We start from the raw sequence: 18,573 nt of genomic DNA, 5'->3' as shown, positions 1-18,573 counted from the left end.
TCACATTCCCCATCCTCACCGGCGGGGTGACGCTGGAGACCATATTCCACATTATGGACCAGGATACAACGTACAATGCCATCATAGGTGACCATAGATACACCCCATAAAGGCTATCCCCTCCATCGATTAGCTCATCGACGTCACAGTAGGACATGAGTTGTTGAGTTTCCTTGACGCTTACTCGGGCTACGACCAGATACTTATGGAAGAGGAAGACCAAGAGAAACCTACATTCATCACTCACCAGGGAACATACTGCTACATGGTCATGCCGTTTGGGGTAAAAATTATGAGGGCTACCTATCAAAGGTTGGTCACAAAGATGTTCAAAAACCATCTCGGCAAAACCATGGAGGTATAAATCGATGATATGTTGGTCAAATTCTTGAGGGAAGAGGATCACATTGACCATCTGAAGAATGTATTTGAAATATTAAGGAAATAGGGGATGAAATTGAACCCCGAGAAATGCGCATTTGGAGTGACTTTGGGAAAGGTTTTGGGTTTCCTGGTATCACAGCGCGGAATCGAGGTCAACCCAGATCAGATTAAGGCTATAGACAGAATATAAGAACACCTAACCACCACGAAACAAGTCCAAAGGCTGGCAGTCGAATCGCCGTCCTATCTAGATTTATCTCAATGTTGTCCGATAAGTGCCACAAATTCTTCAATGCACTCAAAAAGGACAACGGCCTTGAATGGATACCCGAATGTAAATAAGCGTTGATGGAGCTCAAGGAATACTTGTCGTCACCACCCTTGCTCTCAAAACCCGAGACCAGGGAACGTCTCCTCATGTACCTCGCCATTTAAGAAGTAGCAGTAAGTATAGTCCTGGTTCCAGAAGACAAAGGTACGCAATCTCCAACTTATTATATCAGTAAAATACTTATAGATACCGAGACAAGGTATCCTCACCTCGAGAAACTGGGCCTGGCCCTTGTCGTAGCTTCAAGAAAGCTCAAGCCATACTTCTAGTGCCATCCAATCTCGGTCGTCACCATGTTTCCTCTGAGGAGCATACTGCACAAACCAGAGCTATCGGGGAGGCTGGCCAAATGGGCAATAGAAATAAGTGAGCATGACATCACTTACCATCCTCGCACACCTATAAAATCACAAGTCCTCGCCGGCTTTGTTGTGGACTTTAGTGCCACAGTGATGCCCGAAGTCGAGAAGGAAGCCACTCAAGCTTCTAATCTGACGCAGGACCTCTGGGTCTTGCATATTGATGGCACATCCAATGCATGCAGGTCCAGACTGGGACTCTTGCTCGAAGTCCCAAATGGCAAAGTCGCTTGCCAATCTATAAGGTGCCCATGTATGACTAACAATGAGGTCGAGTATGAGACCGTAATTATAGGATTGAGGCTAGCACTTGAGTATGGGGCGAGTCATCTAAGGCTATGTTGCGACTCCCAACTCGTCGTCAACCAAGTTAAAGGGACTTTTCAGATCAAAGAGCAAAGGTTACAAAAGTACCATACCGAGATATGCAAGTTGTTACCCAAGTTTGATATATGCCAGCTAGACCAGATTCCATGAACTCAGAAAGTCGAGGCAGACGGCCTCGCAAAACTGACCACCGCAAAAAAAAGCATAGCTCACGGGGACAGAAGCGTAGTGCATCTCCTCAGCTCATCCCTATATCACGTCGAGGTAAAATCTATAAACTTAACCTGGGACTGGCGCAACTGCATTATATTCTATTTGCAAGACGGTGCTCTCCCAAATGATAAAAGGGAAGCCATGGAGTTGAGAATGCAAGCGGCGAGGTACAGCCTCCTCGGCAACGAGTTGTATAAGAGAACATACGGTGTTCCCTTAGCAAAGTGCTTGGGATCAAACCATACTCAACGCGTCCTCGTGTAAGTCCACGAAGGCCTTTGTGGCAGTCACTCATGTGACTGAGCACTTGTCAGGTGCCTCATATGGGCAGGATACTATTGGCCTACCATAAAGAAAGACGTCTTAGAATTTGTAAAGAAGTGCGAAGAACGCCAGAAGTACGCCCCAATAATTCACCAAATAGGCAAACACCTCCATTCCATCACCTCGCTATGGTATTTCATCAAATAGGGGATGGACATTATGGGACCACTTCCACCGGGACGAGGTAATGTTTAATTCCTTTTAGTTTTGACTGACTACTTCTCTAAATGGGTGAAAGCAGGCACATTTTTTCCAAATTTGCGAACAAGAAGTAATCAACTTCATATGGAAGAACATCATTTGCCGATTTGGTTTGCCTAAAGAAATAAGTTGCGACAACGGACCCCAGTTCACGGGAAGAAAAACCAGCGAGCTTTTCAAAAAATGGCACATCAAAAGGATACTCTGAACCCCTTACCACTCAACCGGCAATGAGCAAGCATAATCCTCCAACAAGTCAATCATGAACATCATGAAGAAGAGACTCGAAGATGCTAAGGGATTGTGGCCGGAAAAACTCCCAAGAGTGTTGTGGGCACATAGGATGACATAAAAAACAAGCACATGAGAAACACCTTACTCCTTAGTCTAAGGGACTGAAACAATCATACTGGTTGAAGTAGGAGAACCCATCCTAAGATACACCAATGAGAGCGACAACAAAAATGACGAGAACAAAAGACAGGACCTCGACGAAGTCAAGGAGCAAAGAGACATAGTGTATATAAGAATGGTTGCATAGAAACAACAAGCTGAATTCTACTACAATAGAAAGGCTAAGGTACAGTTACTCAAGATCGGGGACAATTGGGAGGGACCGTACAAAGTCATAGGTAAGGAAAACAAGGTTTCATTACAACTAGAGACATTGGAAGGAAAGCTCCTACCATACAATTGGAACATCAGCCACCTCAAGTACTTCTACTTCTGAAGAACAAGGAGTGCCTTGTATGTTGTACTCTTTTTTCCTCACTTGAGTTTTGTCCGAACAGGATTTTCTCAAGGAGGTTTTTAACGAGGCAGCGGACGGGACATTTCGAGGTAGAGTATGCAAGAACAACCATATTTCATTACCCGACTCTTCAATAATCTCCGAGTCGAACAATGAAGGGACTAGATATACTAAGACTGGGACTAGGACTGGAATGCCAGCCAACACCCAAAACTTATAATTTTCTCCAAAATTCCTTAGGACGAAATGACGTAATCGATACAATGTTGTTGAAATGAATGAGATACATGTTTATTGAAAATGCTCTCCTAAGTCTCTCAACTAAGAGGTATGTTCGACTGGCTTGAACAAAGCTTCTCGGCCCTTGGCCACATCTCAACTTAGAGATATGTTCGACCAGCTTGAACAAAGCTTCTCGGCCAAAATCTATAATTTATCTACAAAAATATATACAAATCCGGTCAAAATCTACAATTTATCTATAGCTTAAATACAAATTTTTTGTATAGAATCCGATCAAAAACTATAATTTATATATAATTTATATACAATTATGTTAATTGCATATATTTTGTATGTCGTTTCTACACCAGACATACAAAATATATACGCTTTGTTTATATCTTGTTCTTCGAGTCGCAATCTGAAATTCTAACCAAAACCACCTCGAATCTTCACCAAAATCTCTCAAAATCGAGATATGAACTCCAAATGATATTTTCAATCATTTACAATAATATCCAATCCAAACAAATAATAATTTCACAAAAATTGTCAGTGGAGATTTTTAGTAGATGTCATTTTTCACTGTTTCAAAATACCTAATCAAACAGATTCGTCTAATTACTGCCACGTTGTTGTTTAAGAATTGTTTTATGCTTCGCAAAAGATTTTAAATTGGCAATTTTTAACTGGAGAAGCAAACGAAAACTTTTCTGGGAATTTAATTTCCTCTTTGACCCCGTTATTGCTAAATGTTTAAGTTAGATTCCCTCCTTTATCATCCAACAATGACTACTGTTGGATTAACTTGGAAAATTGACTGATTTGACTACACAAAGATTCGATTTGGAGAAGAGATCTAAGAATTGTAAGCAAGAATTAATTAGGTAACACTTAATTAACACTAAAAATGTATAACAGTGATAATTTGTATAGGAACTTGTAATTAAGTTAAAACCTAGAGTAAACGAGTTTCAAAATTAGTATAAATAAGTAAAAATTCGTATTAATTAGAGTAACCGAGTGTATAAGTAGGTGCGTAAAGACAACTAGTATAATTTGATGGCCCGTCCAACAGCCAAAATGAGTGTTGCATGAGTCGTTTGATTTTTCTCGTTTCACAAAAATCTCAAATCTATCCTATTAAATTTATTATCTAGAGGTGACAAAGTACTCTTTCATGTTCGAAGAGGTTCCAGTTGCTACTTTGTACCGACAGATTCGTAAGTTGAGAACCAAGGAGGTAGCCTCCATGAAAGTATCATGGAGAAATAAGAACCGAGAAGAAATGACGTGGGAGGTGGAGGAAGCAATGAGGAGGAAGTATCCTCACTTATGTCACATCGTAGATGATGTTCAGAGTTGAGACAAATGTTACGAGGTGAGTTATAGCATGGTTATATATAATGATATTAATTGCTGATGGTTCTGTGAGACCGATGTTATATTGTATTCGTATGATTTGGCCTTGTGTGACATAAATCATATTTTTTGGATTGCATGTAGGTTTGGGATAGTTAGAATTACAGAGGAAACTCTGTCAAAATTTTTTGAAAGTTTATAAGAGTTAAGTCCCTCATGTACACCTCTACATTCGAGAACAAATCTTCCTGGGGGATCATGCATCCCGTATTTTCGTTCAATATATGCGCGACTAAGTTGAGGTTGACGAATGCACTTAAATAAGGGAAATGAGATTTTGAGTAAATAAAAATGAGCTGCTTGCTTACTCATCCTACTTGCTTGAGCTACTTAACACGTGTGTGTCGTAATTATTAAACAAGGACGAGATACATATTTAAATAAATAAGGGCAGCATGTGACCCCTACTAATTAAGCAAGTAGGTGACGAGTAAGTGTGTCACCTACTTTCTAAAGGAAAGGCCAAGATTAATTCACTCAAAAAGGGCAAAACTGGGTCGGCCAAGGACCCCCTTAAAGGGGATGATTATCGTCTTTTATCTATCACTTTATTTCAGCAAATTCACTCCCAAAGATAGCCATAAAATCTCTCTCCAAAAGCACCCTTAAGCCCTAAGTTATTTTCTCTTCTTTTCAAGTTCTAGTTGGAGAAAAACCTAAGAGTTAAAGAAACCAAGTAAGGAGTTGAACTCTTCACCAATTAAGGTATGTATACTGCCCTCTTTTATCGCTTTTTTCTGCTGGAAAGGAAGAAAAATCTGTTCCATAATAATAAGAACTCAAGGGATGGTGACTGAAAGCCGCGAGTTTGAGTTGTTTAACTTGTAGTGGATGTCACGCCCCGACCTTGGGGAGCGCGACCGGTGATCGACCGAGACATCCTAGTCAAGCAAGCCTACTTGATGCCTTCTACCCAACCTTACTCATGAACAATTTAAGAATTAGAGACAAAAAATAGACATGAGAAGAGTAAAGTGTGCCACATCCTTTTTCCATTACGTATAAAGGGTTTATTTATAAAATATTACAAGTTCATAGTTACAAGGGGATTTATGTTTGACAAATATAAACATTTCTAGTTCATTACCCAAATGCGAACATCACCCACAACATGTCTACGGAACCTCTAAGTGTAACATTAGAGTAGTGTGAAAGTGCCAGTGACAAGGCCTCGACTATACCTCAAAACACAATGTACAATATCAAGTGACATAAGACCCAGAATGGAGTAGGGCTCACCAAAATCTGCTGAGTAGAGAGTAACTGCCAACGAGGATCAAAGCCACCTGCTGAAGACTCACCTGCATCCATTAAAAATGCAGTGCCCCCGACAAAAGGGACGTTAGTACATATAGAATAGTACTAGTATGTAAAACTAAATATCCTCTCATGAAATAGAATGCCAGTATAAGAAGAAAAAAAATCATGAAAGCAACAAGAAAAAACCAATGATATCCAAATACTAAGTTAAAACATAATAATTTTCAAAATAAGAAATTAACATTTTTGGTTGGGAGATCATTAGCCACCGATCATCATACTATGCACGAGGCATGAAGTTCGATAACAAGCTCGATCGGCTAATCCATCTCTCCACGAATGAATATAAATCGACATGGTGATGATAATAAGAAGGAGGAACAACCATGGGCACGACATGGCATCCGATCACCACCCAATCGGCTAGGTCGTCTCTCTACATATGCTGTATGAGTCGACATCCAATCCAAGCCCAGCAACAATCTTATCCCAATAAAGGAGAATAATCTCAACACATCAATTTCATCCCAATTAAGGGGAATAACTACAATCAACTCCTACACCATCACGTGTAGTTTCAGATATGGGCCGTTATAACCCACCCTTCCTTGGCTCGCTAATGATACTCCCAAAAATATTTTTGTGTACAACAGAAATAGAAATATAAATGTTTTCATATTATACCCTTTCATACTATATATAGCTTCATTAGCACTTTTAACCACTCACAACATCATTATTTCGTTGGCTCTCTTGGCCATACATAGTGTTCTTCATTCATGGAACGATGGCCGTATTTTATATTTCACACTTTAATTTCTTCACATTCAATGATCATTATCATACACACCAATATATAGACATTCTGAAAATCATAGCTTTAAGTTCGTTAGTAATGAGTGACTTAAACACATTGTGTTACTTTCAAAGAGTTAAGCATAATGATTGGCAACTGAGAGACAAGTTAGAATCTTAAGAGATTAATACACCAATTATTCTTGGAATAATTTTTCCAAAAAAGGAATCCAGATATCTATATTTTCAACTCGTGAACATGTAAGAACTCAAAACATATTGGAAATACTTACAACGGAGAGCATGGTGATTTATAATTGAAACAAGGATTCAAATTATATGCATTAGTTACAATAACCATATATGAACATTTTCCCACTAAGGACGCACTCTCTCATGGTTATCCCAACAAGTGTCAGGAGACTAGCGCAATGAATTTACTAACTAAGAAACACAGTCAAAACATGTTGCAAAGGTGTAAAGAGAAAATAAACACTTATTATAAGCTAGACATATTTTTGTCATAATAACTCTCAACCTGTAATACCAGACCACATCAGACTGCTACAATACTAGGAACAAGGTGAGTTACTTACTGAGGAAAGATCTACGTGGACTGAAAGTTACATTGAGATGGGCACACAAAAGATCTTCCTATGACGAATTTGTGAGGATCTCAAATTTCAGAGAAACCTTACGCGGACCAGTTACCCTTTCGATTGACATGTACACATATGATAGGTGTTGATATATGCTCTTATGTTGCTAGACAATAAAAATGTTCGATGATTATGTTCACAAAGGGAATACAGTGATTGCTTAAACCGTATGAGCCACATACACATGAGAGAGAGAGAGAGAGAGAGAGAGAGAGAGAGAGAGAGAGAGAGAGAGAGTGAGTAAGACAAGAAGGACCTTAACACAAGGTTGCTTTACATTCGACTTGATGTCACGTAGATTAACATTATGGAGGTGTGTGCACAAGCGAGCAAATGTTACTCATTTGAAATAGAAGGTTCTATAAGAAATTCATCAAGTATAGTCCTTTGTTGGGAATTTGGGGAAGCTAGTGGAAAGTATTAACCTAGGGTTATAACTCGATTCATGGAACTCATTATAAAACTCAATTCCTTAAGAGGTTGTGTGTAAGAGAATTGTGGTAAAGAGACTCCACAAATTACGTGTCTCGTTCAAAAGGTAGGTACATGCAATGTTTTATGATTCAGTGTCTTGTTAAGACCATATTTATGTTGTCTCTTCAATATAGATGTGCATATAAGACAAGGAAGATTATGTGGTGTTCATAACATGCATTGGTACAATAGTGGCATACCCCTGAATGATACCCCTTACACTTCTCACAACTTGGATGAGTCCGCTAAGCTGGCTCATCCCACTGACTTGATATTTACCCTTTTTGCATACATCATAAGCATCCCCCTTTTCCTTCCTCCAGGCCCCCATGGCGGGAGTAACAATCTAGGGCATTTGTGCTTCTTGTGCCCCCCTTTTCACAACCATAACATATTTCAAGAGTCATCCAACATATCCCCAAGTGGCTCTTCTTACAAATCGGACATTTCAGCTTATTGGTAGAAACAACCCTCTTTTGTTTCCTAGGTGCTCTCCCCACATGATCCGGTGGTGTGGTTACATTAAGGAGAACTAGTGCTTCCTATCCCTCGAAGGCTAGACAGATTCTCCCAACAAACTTTTGTGCAACCTCCCCCAATTTCAATGGTGGGGTCTCTTCCTTTCACCGCCTCGAACTCATGGACTGTTTATCCGAAAAAGGAGACACGATGGGAAAATTATCTTCCTACCTTAAGATCTATAGCACGATCTAGAATTTTAAAGAAGGGTGACATTCCTAAATATCCAAGTAGCCTCCTAATTATAGATGTGGTCGATAACACACCAATAACAAGGACTCTACTAGACACGCTCCGAGACATCCGAGGACACTTTAAAATCTTAGGCTCTGATGCCAAGCTTATCACGCCCCGACCTTGGGGAGCGCGAACAGAGCTCGACCGAGATATCCCAGTCAAGAAAGCTTACTTGATGCCTTCTACCCAACCTTACCCATAAACAATTTAAGAACTAGAGATAAGAAATAGACATGAGAAGAGGAAAGTGTGCCACATCCTTTTTTCATTACTTATAGAAGTTTAATTTACAATTTACAAAATAGTACAAGTTCATAGTTACGAGGGAAAATATGTTTGAAAAATATAGTTATTTCTAGTTCATTACCCAAAATCAAACACCACTCACAGCATGTCTATGAGGCCTCTAAGTGTAACATGAGAGTAGTATGAAAGTGCCCGTGATAAGGCCCCGACTACACCTCAAAATATAATTTACAATGTCAAGTGACATAAGGCCTCAGAATAGAGCAGGGCTCACCAAAATCCGCTGAGTAGAGGGTAACTGCTAACGAGGATCAAAGCCACCTGCTGAGGACCCACCTGCATCCATTAAATATGCAGCGTCCCAGAAAAGGGGACGTTAGTATATATGGAATCGTACTAGTATGTAAAGCTAAATACCCTATCATGAAATAGAATTCCAATATAATAAGGGAAAAATTATCAAAGCAGCAAGGAAAAACCAATGATATCTAAATGCCAAGTTAAAATATAATATTTTTTTTTTAAAAAATTAATATTTCTGGTTGACAGATCATTAGCCATCGATCATCACACCATGCACGAGGCATGGAGTACAATCACAAGCTCGATCGACTAAGCCATCTCTCCACGAATGAATATGGATCCACATGGTGATGTGAATAAAATATGATAATAAGAAGGAGGAACCACCATAGGTGCGACATGGCGTCCGATCACTACCCAATTGTCTAGGTCGTCTCCCCACATATGCCATGTGAGTTGACATCTAATCCAAGGCCAGCAACAATCTCATCCCAATTAAGGGGAATAACTTCAATCAACTCCTACACTAGCACATGTAGTTTTGGGTATGGACCGTTACAACCCACCATTCCTCGACTCGCTAATGATCCTCCCAAAAATATTTTTGTATACAAAGGAAATATAAATATAAATGTATTCATCTCATAGACTTTCATACTATAAATAGCTTAATTAGCACTTTTAACCACTCACAACATCATTATTTCATTGGCTCTCTTGGCCATACATATAGTTCTTCATTCATGGCACGATGGCCGTATTTCTTCGCATCCAATTATCATTATCATACACACCAATATATAGACATTCCAAAAATCATAGCTTTAAGTTCGTAAGTAATGAGTGATTTAAACACATTGTATTACTTTCAAAGCGTTGAGCATAATGATTGGCAACTGAAGACAAGTTAGAATATCAAGCGTTTAATACACCAATTATTCTTGAAATACTTTTCCCAAAAAAGGAATCCTGATATCTATATTTTTAACTCATGAACATGTAAGAACTCAAAACACATTGAAAATACTTACAACGGAGAGCATGGTGATTTACAATTGAAACAAGGTGTCAAATTATATGCATAGGTTACAATAACCACATTTGAACATTTTTCCACTAGGGGGGAGCGTAATATGATAGGGTAAATTTGAACATGACCCGAGTATGTAAGCATTTAGGAAAATAAATCATCGGAAGCAATTTGAAACAGTAGGAATATGAGTTTGAACAAACCACATTTGGAACTTACGAGGAACTCATGGATTCCTATTCTAGAAAAGGAGTTTAGCCAACATACCTCAATTAAGCTTTCCCTTAGAGTACTACAACGTCCCAATAATTCTAGCAATTTCAATCTATAGGAAGATAACGAAAATCAAATAATAATTAGAAGGATTCTCATGGTTTAAGGCTCTTGGGAATTTTGTGAAACACCAACTATGCAAAATTGACTACAAAGCTCTACAATGATAATCCCTTCATCCCTCATCCAACTTCAACAAGAATCTACCCGAAATAGTTCAACAACCCCACATACTACCTCCTATTGGTACATGCATGGCCTATCTCTAACTCCACAACTTACTTAGACCCATGACAACTTGCATGAAAGCTTAGGAGAAGAACTTACCCGAATAATTAATGGCCTAGTAGTGGCTTCCTTGATTCTTTAAGATTGGGGAAAGAATGTATGAGTAGAATCAATAGAGCTTCTCCCTCTCTATCTAAATTGATATTCTCACTCTAAAACATCAAGTTATAACTTATAAAATGACCCCCTAAGGCCTTATGTCAAAATAGAGTCGGATTAGAAAATTTTCAAAATTAACCTCCGATGTCAATTATGTGGTGCAATTTCGTGGTAGTAGAACAGATCTGTGACCAGCGGAATGGCCACAAAATGGTATGTCAATTCCGCGATGCAATTTTACGGTAACAGAATGGCCACAAAATGGTCTTCAAATTCTTGGTTGAGTCTGGTCAATTTTGTGATGTAATTTTGCTGTAGCAGAATGGATATGCAGCCAGTAGAATGGCCACAAAATGGTCTTCAAATTTGAGTTGCTTCTGATTCATTCTGTGGTCAGCGGAACAGATCCGCAATAGCATAATGGACCATAGAATTGCTGTTTGCGGCAAATTCTTCTACCAACTCCATGATGCATTGCACAATCCAAATATCTGTACTGTAGCACATTAGCTTACCTTGGCACCATAAAAACTTAAATCCTTGGCGAACTTTTTCGGGGCCTTACAGTGGATTGTTTGGATTGTTTTATGGGCTTTGTTGTATCTTCTGCTATTATTTTTATGGAGTTTGGGAGGAGAAAGAACGTGGAGAAACACCACATAATGGTGGAATGGGGGAGGGGGGCTGGTAGTTCGTCCTTACATTTTCAGTTTGTTTGACACTAGTTTGGTTGTCGTTTTGTGTAGATTAAACATGTAGGAGCTGTTCCTGTTGTGATTTATTGGAGGACTTCTAATCAAGATATGTTAAGGCTATTCTTCCTTCTTTTGGCATATTCCAAGTAAACGAAACATAAATAAAATATCATTTCATAAATGGTTCTACTCTTAGTAGTTAAGGATGTTCATATTATTCATTCCTATAAAATATATTCCAATGCATGCATAAATATGGTTCTTAAGTCTCTATTGAGGCATATAACACTGTTGTTAACGTTCATAACGTAATCGGAGAGTGAACGACTATAAGTCACTCCGAAAGAAGTTCTAATATCCTAAAGGCTCTTCACGCATTGTATGTATATGAGTAAACGAACAATAGACGTTATATACACATATACAGTATCTATAAAGGTGTGGCTATGGTATTCCTGCCTCACCACCGAACTAAGGCCAGGTGGGCAGTTATGTACCTTTATTTATTATCGAGCTACGGCCGGTCGGGCAGTTATACATTTACTACCGAGTTACGGTCGGTCAGGCAGTTACCACTAATTAGTTGGGCAGTTAAAGTTTATGATATTGATATTAATCCCGAAAAGCTGCTTGATATATAATAATATAGCCCCATGGAGTGGCATCATATATAAATATAGTCATTATGCATATCATAGCCCTCAGTGGCAATTCAGAGGTTTCAGGTTGATTCTTATCCCTCTCATTAAAAATATTTTATTATTATATTTCAATTATGCCTTACATACTCAATACATTATTCGTATTGACATCCATTTGTCTGGGGACGATGTGTTTCATACTATGCAAGATCAGGTAGACGGATAGAGGACACTCCACAGTAGGCTGTCCCTTGCTATCAGCTTTTGGTTGGTGATCTCCATCTCCTTTCGGAGCATTAAATACCGGCAGGGTACCAATGTATATGTCTTTTGAAATTTTTGATATGTCCGGGGTATGATGACGTTTCACTTTTAGAGGCTTTGCAGACAATGTCCTCTATCTAGTTTTGATTCTCAATCTATCATGGTACCCTTGTCGGCCCACACATATGTATATATATTTTTTGGGTTATATTTATCATGAATTGATAGCATGTATTCCCTTTATGGTTGTCTATTGATGTAGCCTCTTCGGCATATGATGAGTCAAATAATAAGTAAGTAACGTATATTGGCGTTCGGTTGAGTAAGGCACAGGGTGCCGCCTTCCGTTTTGGGTTGTGACAAGTATTGAGCATTGCGGTCTTCCAAGTTTGAGTATAATTATTTTCTATGACGGCCACAAATTGTTTTCAATTTAATTAACATCTTGACTATGAATATACTTTCACAACTTATGTGGAGAAGGCCACCGAGCTGAGAGTCATTCATGGACTAAACACTAGTGAAGACAATGGACATTGGACAAAATGTTATTCCTTTCAGCACATTGTCCATATATATTAGTATTCCTTTCAATCTTTCCTACACACTCTATCACCAAAGTTTTCATTTATTCTCTGAAAAATAGATATCCAAATTGCAGACATGAAATAATTATATGCCACAGTAAGTAATATTTTACAAAGCCACCGAGAAGTCTGAAACAAGGCAGGCATTGTTTTCTTTCCGTTTTTGTTTCGTCTCATTATTAACTTTTGATCTGCTGGAGTTGTTCCTTTTTGTTTTTCATAACTTTTGGCAGCCGAGGACAGATGGTCAACGGCAACATAACAGTATAAGTTCTCTGTCTTTTCAGTTTTTCACAAAGCAGGAAAAAACCAAAATAAAAATGACTACCACCTTGCTTAACCATCATGTCTTTGTAACTTCCTTTTTTTTTTCGGTTTGAGCTACTCCGTATATAAATAATAATTACTCCTAATTATTATTATTAATTGTAATTAGAGACTTTTGGATAGAGATAAAGAGTATATAACAACCTCTCACATTCTCATCTGTTTAAATAATTTTCATAGATAAGGAGTATTAACTATTGTTAATAACAGTAAACTTAGAGGATTATAGAGTTTAATGAGGAAAAAAATAAACAACAAAAAGAATGAACAAAAAGATATATTTTATCTCTAATAAGAGAGAGAGAAAGAGAGAGAGAGAGAGAGTAATATTACTAGTCATGTATTTAGAAATTTTGGGCTTCAATGAGAAAAAACAAATATATTTTCTAGTCTAAGAGATGTCATATCATCTATTGTAACTTTTAAGAATAATATATAAAAATAGAGGAATACTTTTTCTTTGTCCTTCTCCGGCTCCTTTTTTTAATGTTTTTCATTTTAAGTTGCTCTAACTCTTGTCAAAGGAAGATAAAAATGCCTTCCATTTTAAGCAACTCTAAATGAACTGTCAAAAGGACCTGAAGCTTTAATTTGGTCCAATTTTGTGGGTCGGTCTGGCCTTTTAGGGTGTATGCTTGTTCTCTTCCAACATTAATATCAAAACGTTACGTACTAATGTACTACTCCACAGTCCACAGACTTAAATCAAAATCATACTTTACCCGTTTCATTCATGATAATGTTTGTTTAATCACTTAAAATATGTCTTTCTTAATATTTGATCCTATCAGACATAAAAATAATACCTACACAAATAACACCAATATTTCCCCTCGGGTCAATATTATGTCCTAAAATTGCATGAATGAATTTCAGTTTTTTGTGTTCTAACTATTTTTGTCATGTAATAGGATCAATTTTTCTAAATATAGGATTTATAACAAAAAATACGTTTCCCCTACATACACAATGTTTAGGCATAGATTGAAAGAAATAGAATTCAATGTAATAGGAATTTTTCTGAAGACTTTTAAAAGTAAATTACTCTTTAAAATGCTTCATCTATTTAAGTTATTACTCCTATCGCTTCTCAAGACTCTACAAGATTGTAAATAGTTTTAGTTTTTCATACAAACTTTGTTTTTATATTTAAATCTTAACAGTCAACATCTCTCCAAAGCATATACTAGCAATATATGTAGTTGAAACGGATAAAAAGAAGATAGATTACTTACCTATTCTTTTTATTAGGGGTGTACAAAGGAAACCAATAAACCACACCAAATCGATAATTCGATTCAAATCGAGAAAAAAAAGTCCGATTATGGTTTGGTATTGAAAAAAAACCCTGACCATAATTGGTTTGGTTTGCTTTTAACTAAAAAAAGTCAAACTGAAACCAAATCAACCCGACATTATATGTATAGAAGTTTTAAATATATTTAATACATAAAAGTATTTATTGTAGTGTAATTTATAAGCATTTCTTAAACTTTTTCATAGTTTCATCTTTTAATGTATTATTTTAAGTTTGGACTTATAATTTTTGAATGCTCCAATAAATTTTATACTCCATAAATGTTAGTAACTCAAATAAAGTCCAACCAAAATCAAATCAATATTAATGCTAACAAAAGATATTCAATTCAATTGTACTAAAAATGACAATAATGTTAGATATATATTTTCTGGTTTTTCCATGCTTTAGATAAAATGCGCATAACTTCTTTTTTTAGTTTTTGGCCATGTAAATAATACTACATATTAGTCGTACTTATTTTAGCTACTTAGTAATTTTAGATTATGTTTATTTTTATTGTGGCTTATTAATAATATTTTTTAAACGATCTTATTATCTTTATTATTGAATATTTTAGTACAATATCATGACTCATCTCATATTTTATGTTATTTTCTTGAAAAATACCTTATATAGTTCTGTCTTACTTGGATTAAAGTAATATTTGGAGCACAAATTCTATATTTTGTGCTATAAAAACTTTATAAAAAACCCCCGAAATACCCGAAAAAAACGAGATTAAAAAGTCCGACTTTTATTGGTTTGGTTTAGTCTTTAGATTTAATAACCCGACACAATTGGTTTGGTTTGGTAATTAAAAATCTCGAACCAACCCGACCTATGTACACCCCTACTTTTTACCCCCAAAAGATTTTTGGAGAACTACTCGATCAATGGTTTAAAAATGCAATCTAAAAATATTAAGGACAAAATACCATAAAATGTCACATCCTCTATCCCTTTTATGTGAATGTATTTGATTAGATAAAACTTAAAGAAATAATGTTTTTGCACATAAGCTAAATATATTTACTGTTAACAATTAAGTGAAAGCCGTAGGAGTTTCACGGGCACTTCCTATTTCTTTCTATTACTAAAATTAATTTTTATTCTATGGAAAACAACTTGAAAAGAGAAAGTCTATATATCACTTAAAAAGAGATATATGTGTTGGTCGAAAAACATTTGCTATAACCAGTGAGACAGTTAAAACGGGCAAAAATAAAATAGAATTACCATTTACCGGAACGTGTTGGTCGAAATGCTCTGTCAATAAATAATAGTACTACTCTACAATCTAAAAAATTTAATGGTAATAAAATAACATAAAAATGTTACCAATTAGAGGGGGAAAATAATAACCAGCACGATAAAATATTATTTTGTTAAACAAGTATTAGAATAAGGTTGGAACTTGGAAGACTTGATCAATGATGAATCTAAAATTTTGAATTTATAACTAAATCCTGAAAAGCCACCACGCAATAACACCAAAATATCTGATTGCAGTAAGAATGGTACGAAGTCCCCATACAAAAGATGAAAATCGTACCCTACGATTGTGCTGCAGCCTACAATGCTAATGCACAACTCCAGTGAATTAAATTCCAATTCAGAATTTTAGAGTGACCATTATAATATATACGAAATTGACAAGTGAAGAAGACGTTCAACTTATTGTAAAAGAATGTTATTAAGGGATAGTTTTGGAAAAATATAGTGTTTCAATTTTGTTTTAAATACTTAACTTATATATTTGCAAATATTAATCTGATCATCAATATTTGTAAATAATGAATATCAGTATTTTTGAAAAAGAAATCGTTTTTGAAATAACGGTGCAAATATTTAAAAAAGTAAAATAATAGTTATCACTTATAAATTTTAACTTTCACAATTTTGTTTTTCAAATGAAATTCATATCTAAACGCAACGTCAACTTTCAAATATTCTTCAACTTTAACTTCAAATACTCTTTTAGTTAACTTAAGCCAAATATTGTGCAAATGCTTACTAAAACTAAATATGTCTATTTGATGCGAAGTAAATAACACAATTGATACACAAATGATCTTCAAAAGTGTTTAATACCGTACCTAAGAGTGTAAGTTTAGCTTCTAAGAAGCTTTTATCGGATTTCAAATCCCTACATCGCTTAAACACAAGTTTTTGATTAGTGCTTGCACCCAAGAAACTATTGGAATCAAACTAACACAAGAATTTTAAGCAAATAATTTTTTTAATGTATTATTTACAGGCTATTTATGAGGTAATTGTAAGTAAATTTCCATAATAAGTATCATTTGAAGCCAAGAAGTCTACAAAGGGGATTCAAATAACACTACATTAAATATTTTTGTTATATAAAGGGGACTCAATAAGTTTGTTTGTTTATATATATATATAAAGTTATCTATATACATAGTACACTTTTTCGTTGGAAAGGATTTAATTGAACCCACTTTACCATACCTAGCCCTGCTACTGACAAACATTAGATGAAAACCTAGTAAAAATGATAATCAACATAATATAACGGTTAAATGGGTGTGTGTATGCACGTATATGTATATGGCTAATCAATCCTAATTTATGAAGTACCTAAATTCAAAGTTTTTCCAAATAATATATTTTACATTTTTAAGATTTGGTAATTGATATATTTGCTTTCTATCTTATGCTTCATGCTTTCATTTTTTTTTCTTTTTGTCGAATGACGATTGGTTAAAAATTACTTCATTTGTTTTAACTTATTTGAATGAATTCAGACATAAATTCTTTAAAAAATTTTAAATAAAATTTACATATTTTAGAAACTATATAAAAAGTATTATAAGTCAAAAAAATTAACAATCAAATATTTATAAATTATTTGCAAAAAACATGGTCAATGATATCTTGTTGACTTTCCAAATAGTAAAAGGTTCATCCTTTTTGAACCAGAGGAAGTATTGGTTTAAGTTGTATGCACTGAGAAGATGCAAAAACATTTATAAATATTAGCAGGCAGCATATTGTGTTATTACATGTAAATTTCTTAATAAATCAATTGATTAAAAAATGGAAACTAGCATTCCATCACATATCAAAAAGACACTGATAATATCAAATAATATTAGGTGATTTCTTTTCATCTGTCTAAGTCTTGATTGCCAGAATGGTAACTATGCTGGTAGAAAATAGCATATATCCAGTAACATAGTTAAGGACTTAAGGTGCGTGCAAATTGACCTGAATACCACGAAAAAAAACACCCATTATGTAAGAACAATCTATATAACATAAATCTAGAAATTATTATGTGCTCAATGGTTTTATCAGGAATACACTTTTAAGACTACTTTTGCATTAATTGACAAAAACTATTCACGTAAACATTACTTTGAGGTTTTCATTTCAACATTTCCACACGTCCGTAACATTTAATTGGATATTCTCATTTAAACATTTCCTTACGTACGTAACTTCTAATTGAATATTTGCCTTAAAAAAATTAATTGAATATTCTTATTTTCACTCAAAAGTTTTTGGGATTTTCGTACATTCTTTTAGCTAGACAGTACGTAAAGCAGGTCCAGCAGACTGCTTAGCACTACTGCAACTCACGCAGAGAAACAGACGCTAGTTTTTCTTTCCAATTAAAACTTTAACTTGGACACTCCATAGAGGTGGGAGAGGGTTAGTTTATGAGAAGAAGGAGACCAGCTACACTAAACTTGAAAGGTAAAACCACCATATACGTATATTATTATAGACTTTGTGTAAAATAGAGGAGAAAGGTCTGAACTTTGAACCTATTTTTGTTAGAGCTTCTGGGGTTCTTCTTTTGGGGTGTTTTTCTGTTCACTGTGGAGAAAGTCACTGTTAATCTGCCTAGCTCATCGAAGCCTGAAGATCCGCGTCTCTGCGAAGCTGATTTTTTCAAGGAGGTAGCTTTTTTTTGTATAACTTTAATTTGACTACTACTCATTTTCTTACTCTTTAAACCGTATCAATTGTATTAATTAGTAGTCATGTCTATTGTTGTTTATGTTAATCTTGT

At 35.7% G+C, this 18,573-nt stretch overlaps 1 protein-coding gene across 1 annotated transcript in view; it reads left to right on the top strand.

Moving 5' to 3' along the window:
* Positions 1–205: 205 nt before the first annotated feature.
* The window catches only part of LOC104114367 (ervatamin-B-like), a 22,459-nt gene continuing 4,091 nt past the window's right edge, over positions 206–18,573 (top strand). The window contains exon 1 of the mRNA XM_070184785.1: positions 206–312. Coding sequence (XP_070040886.1) covers positions 206–312 — 107 coding nt within the window. The remainder of the gene's footprint in view (positions 313–18,573) is intronic.

The sequence above is a fragment of the Nicotiana tomentosiformis genome, chromosome 9 (assembly GCF_000390325.3).
Source record: "Nicotiana tomentosiformis chromosome 9, ASM39032v3, whole genome shotgun sequence".
NCBI classification, from domain to species: domain Eukaryota; kingdom Viridiplantae; phylum Streptophyta; class Magnoliopsida; order Solanales; family Solanaceae; genus Nicotiana; species Nicotiana tomentosiformis.
Note: the sequence above shows the minus strand (reverse complement) of the source record. Positions and strands in the feature narration are given on the sequence as shown.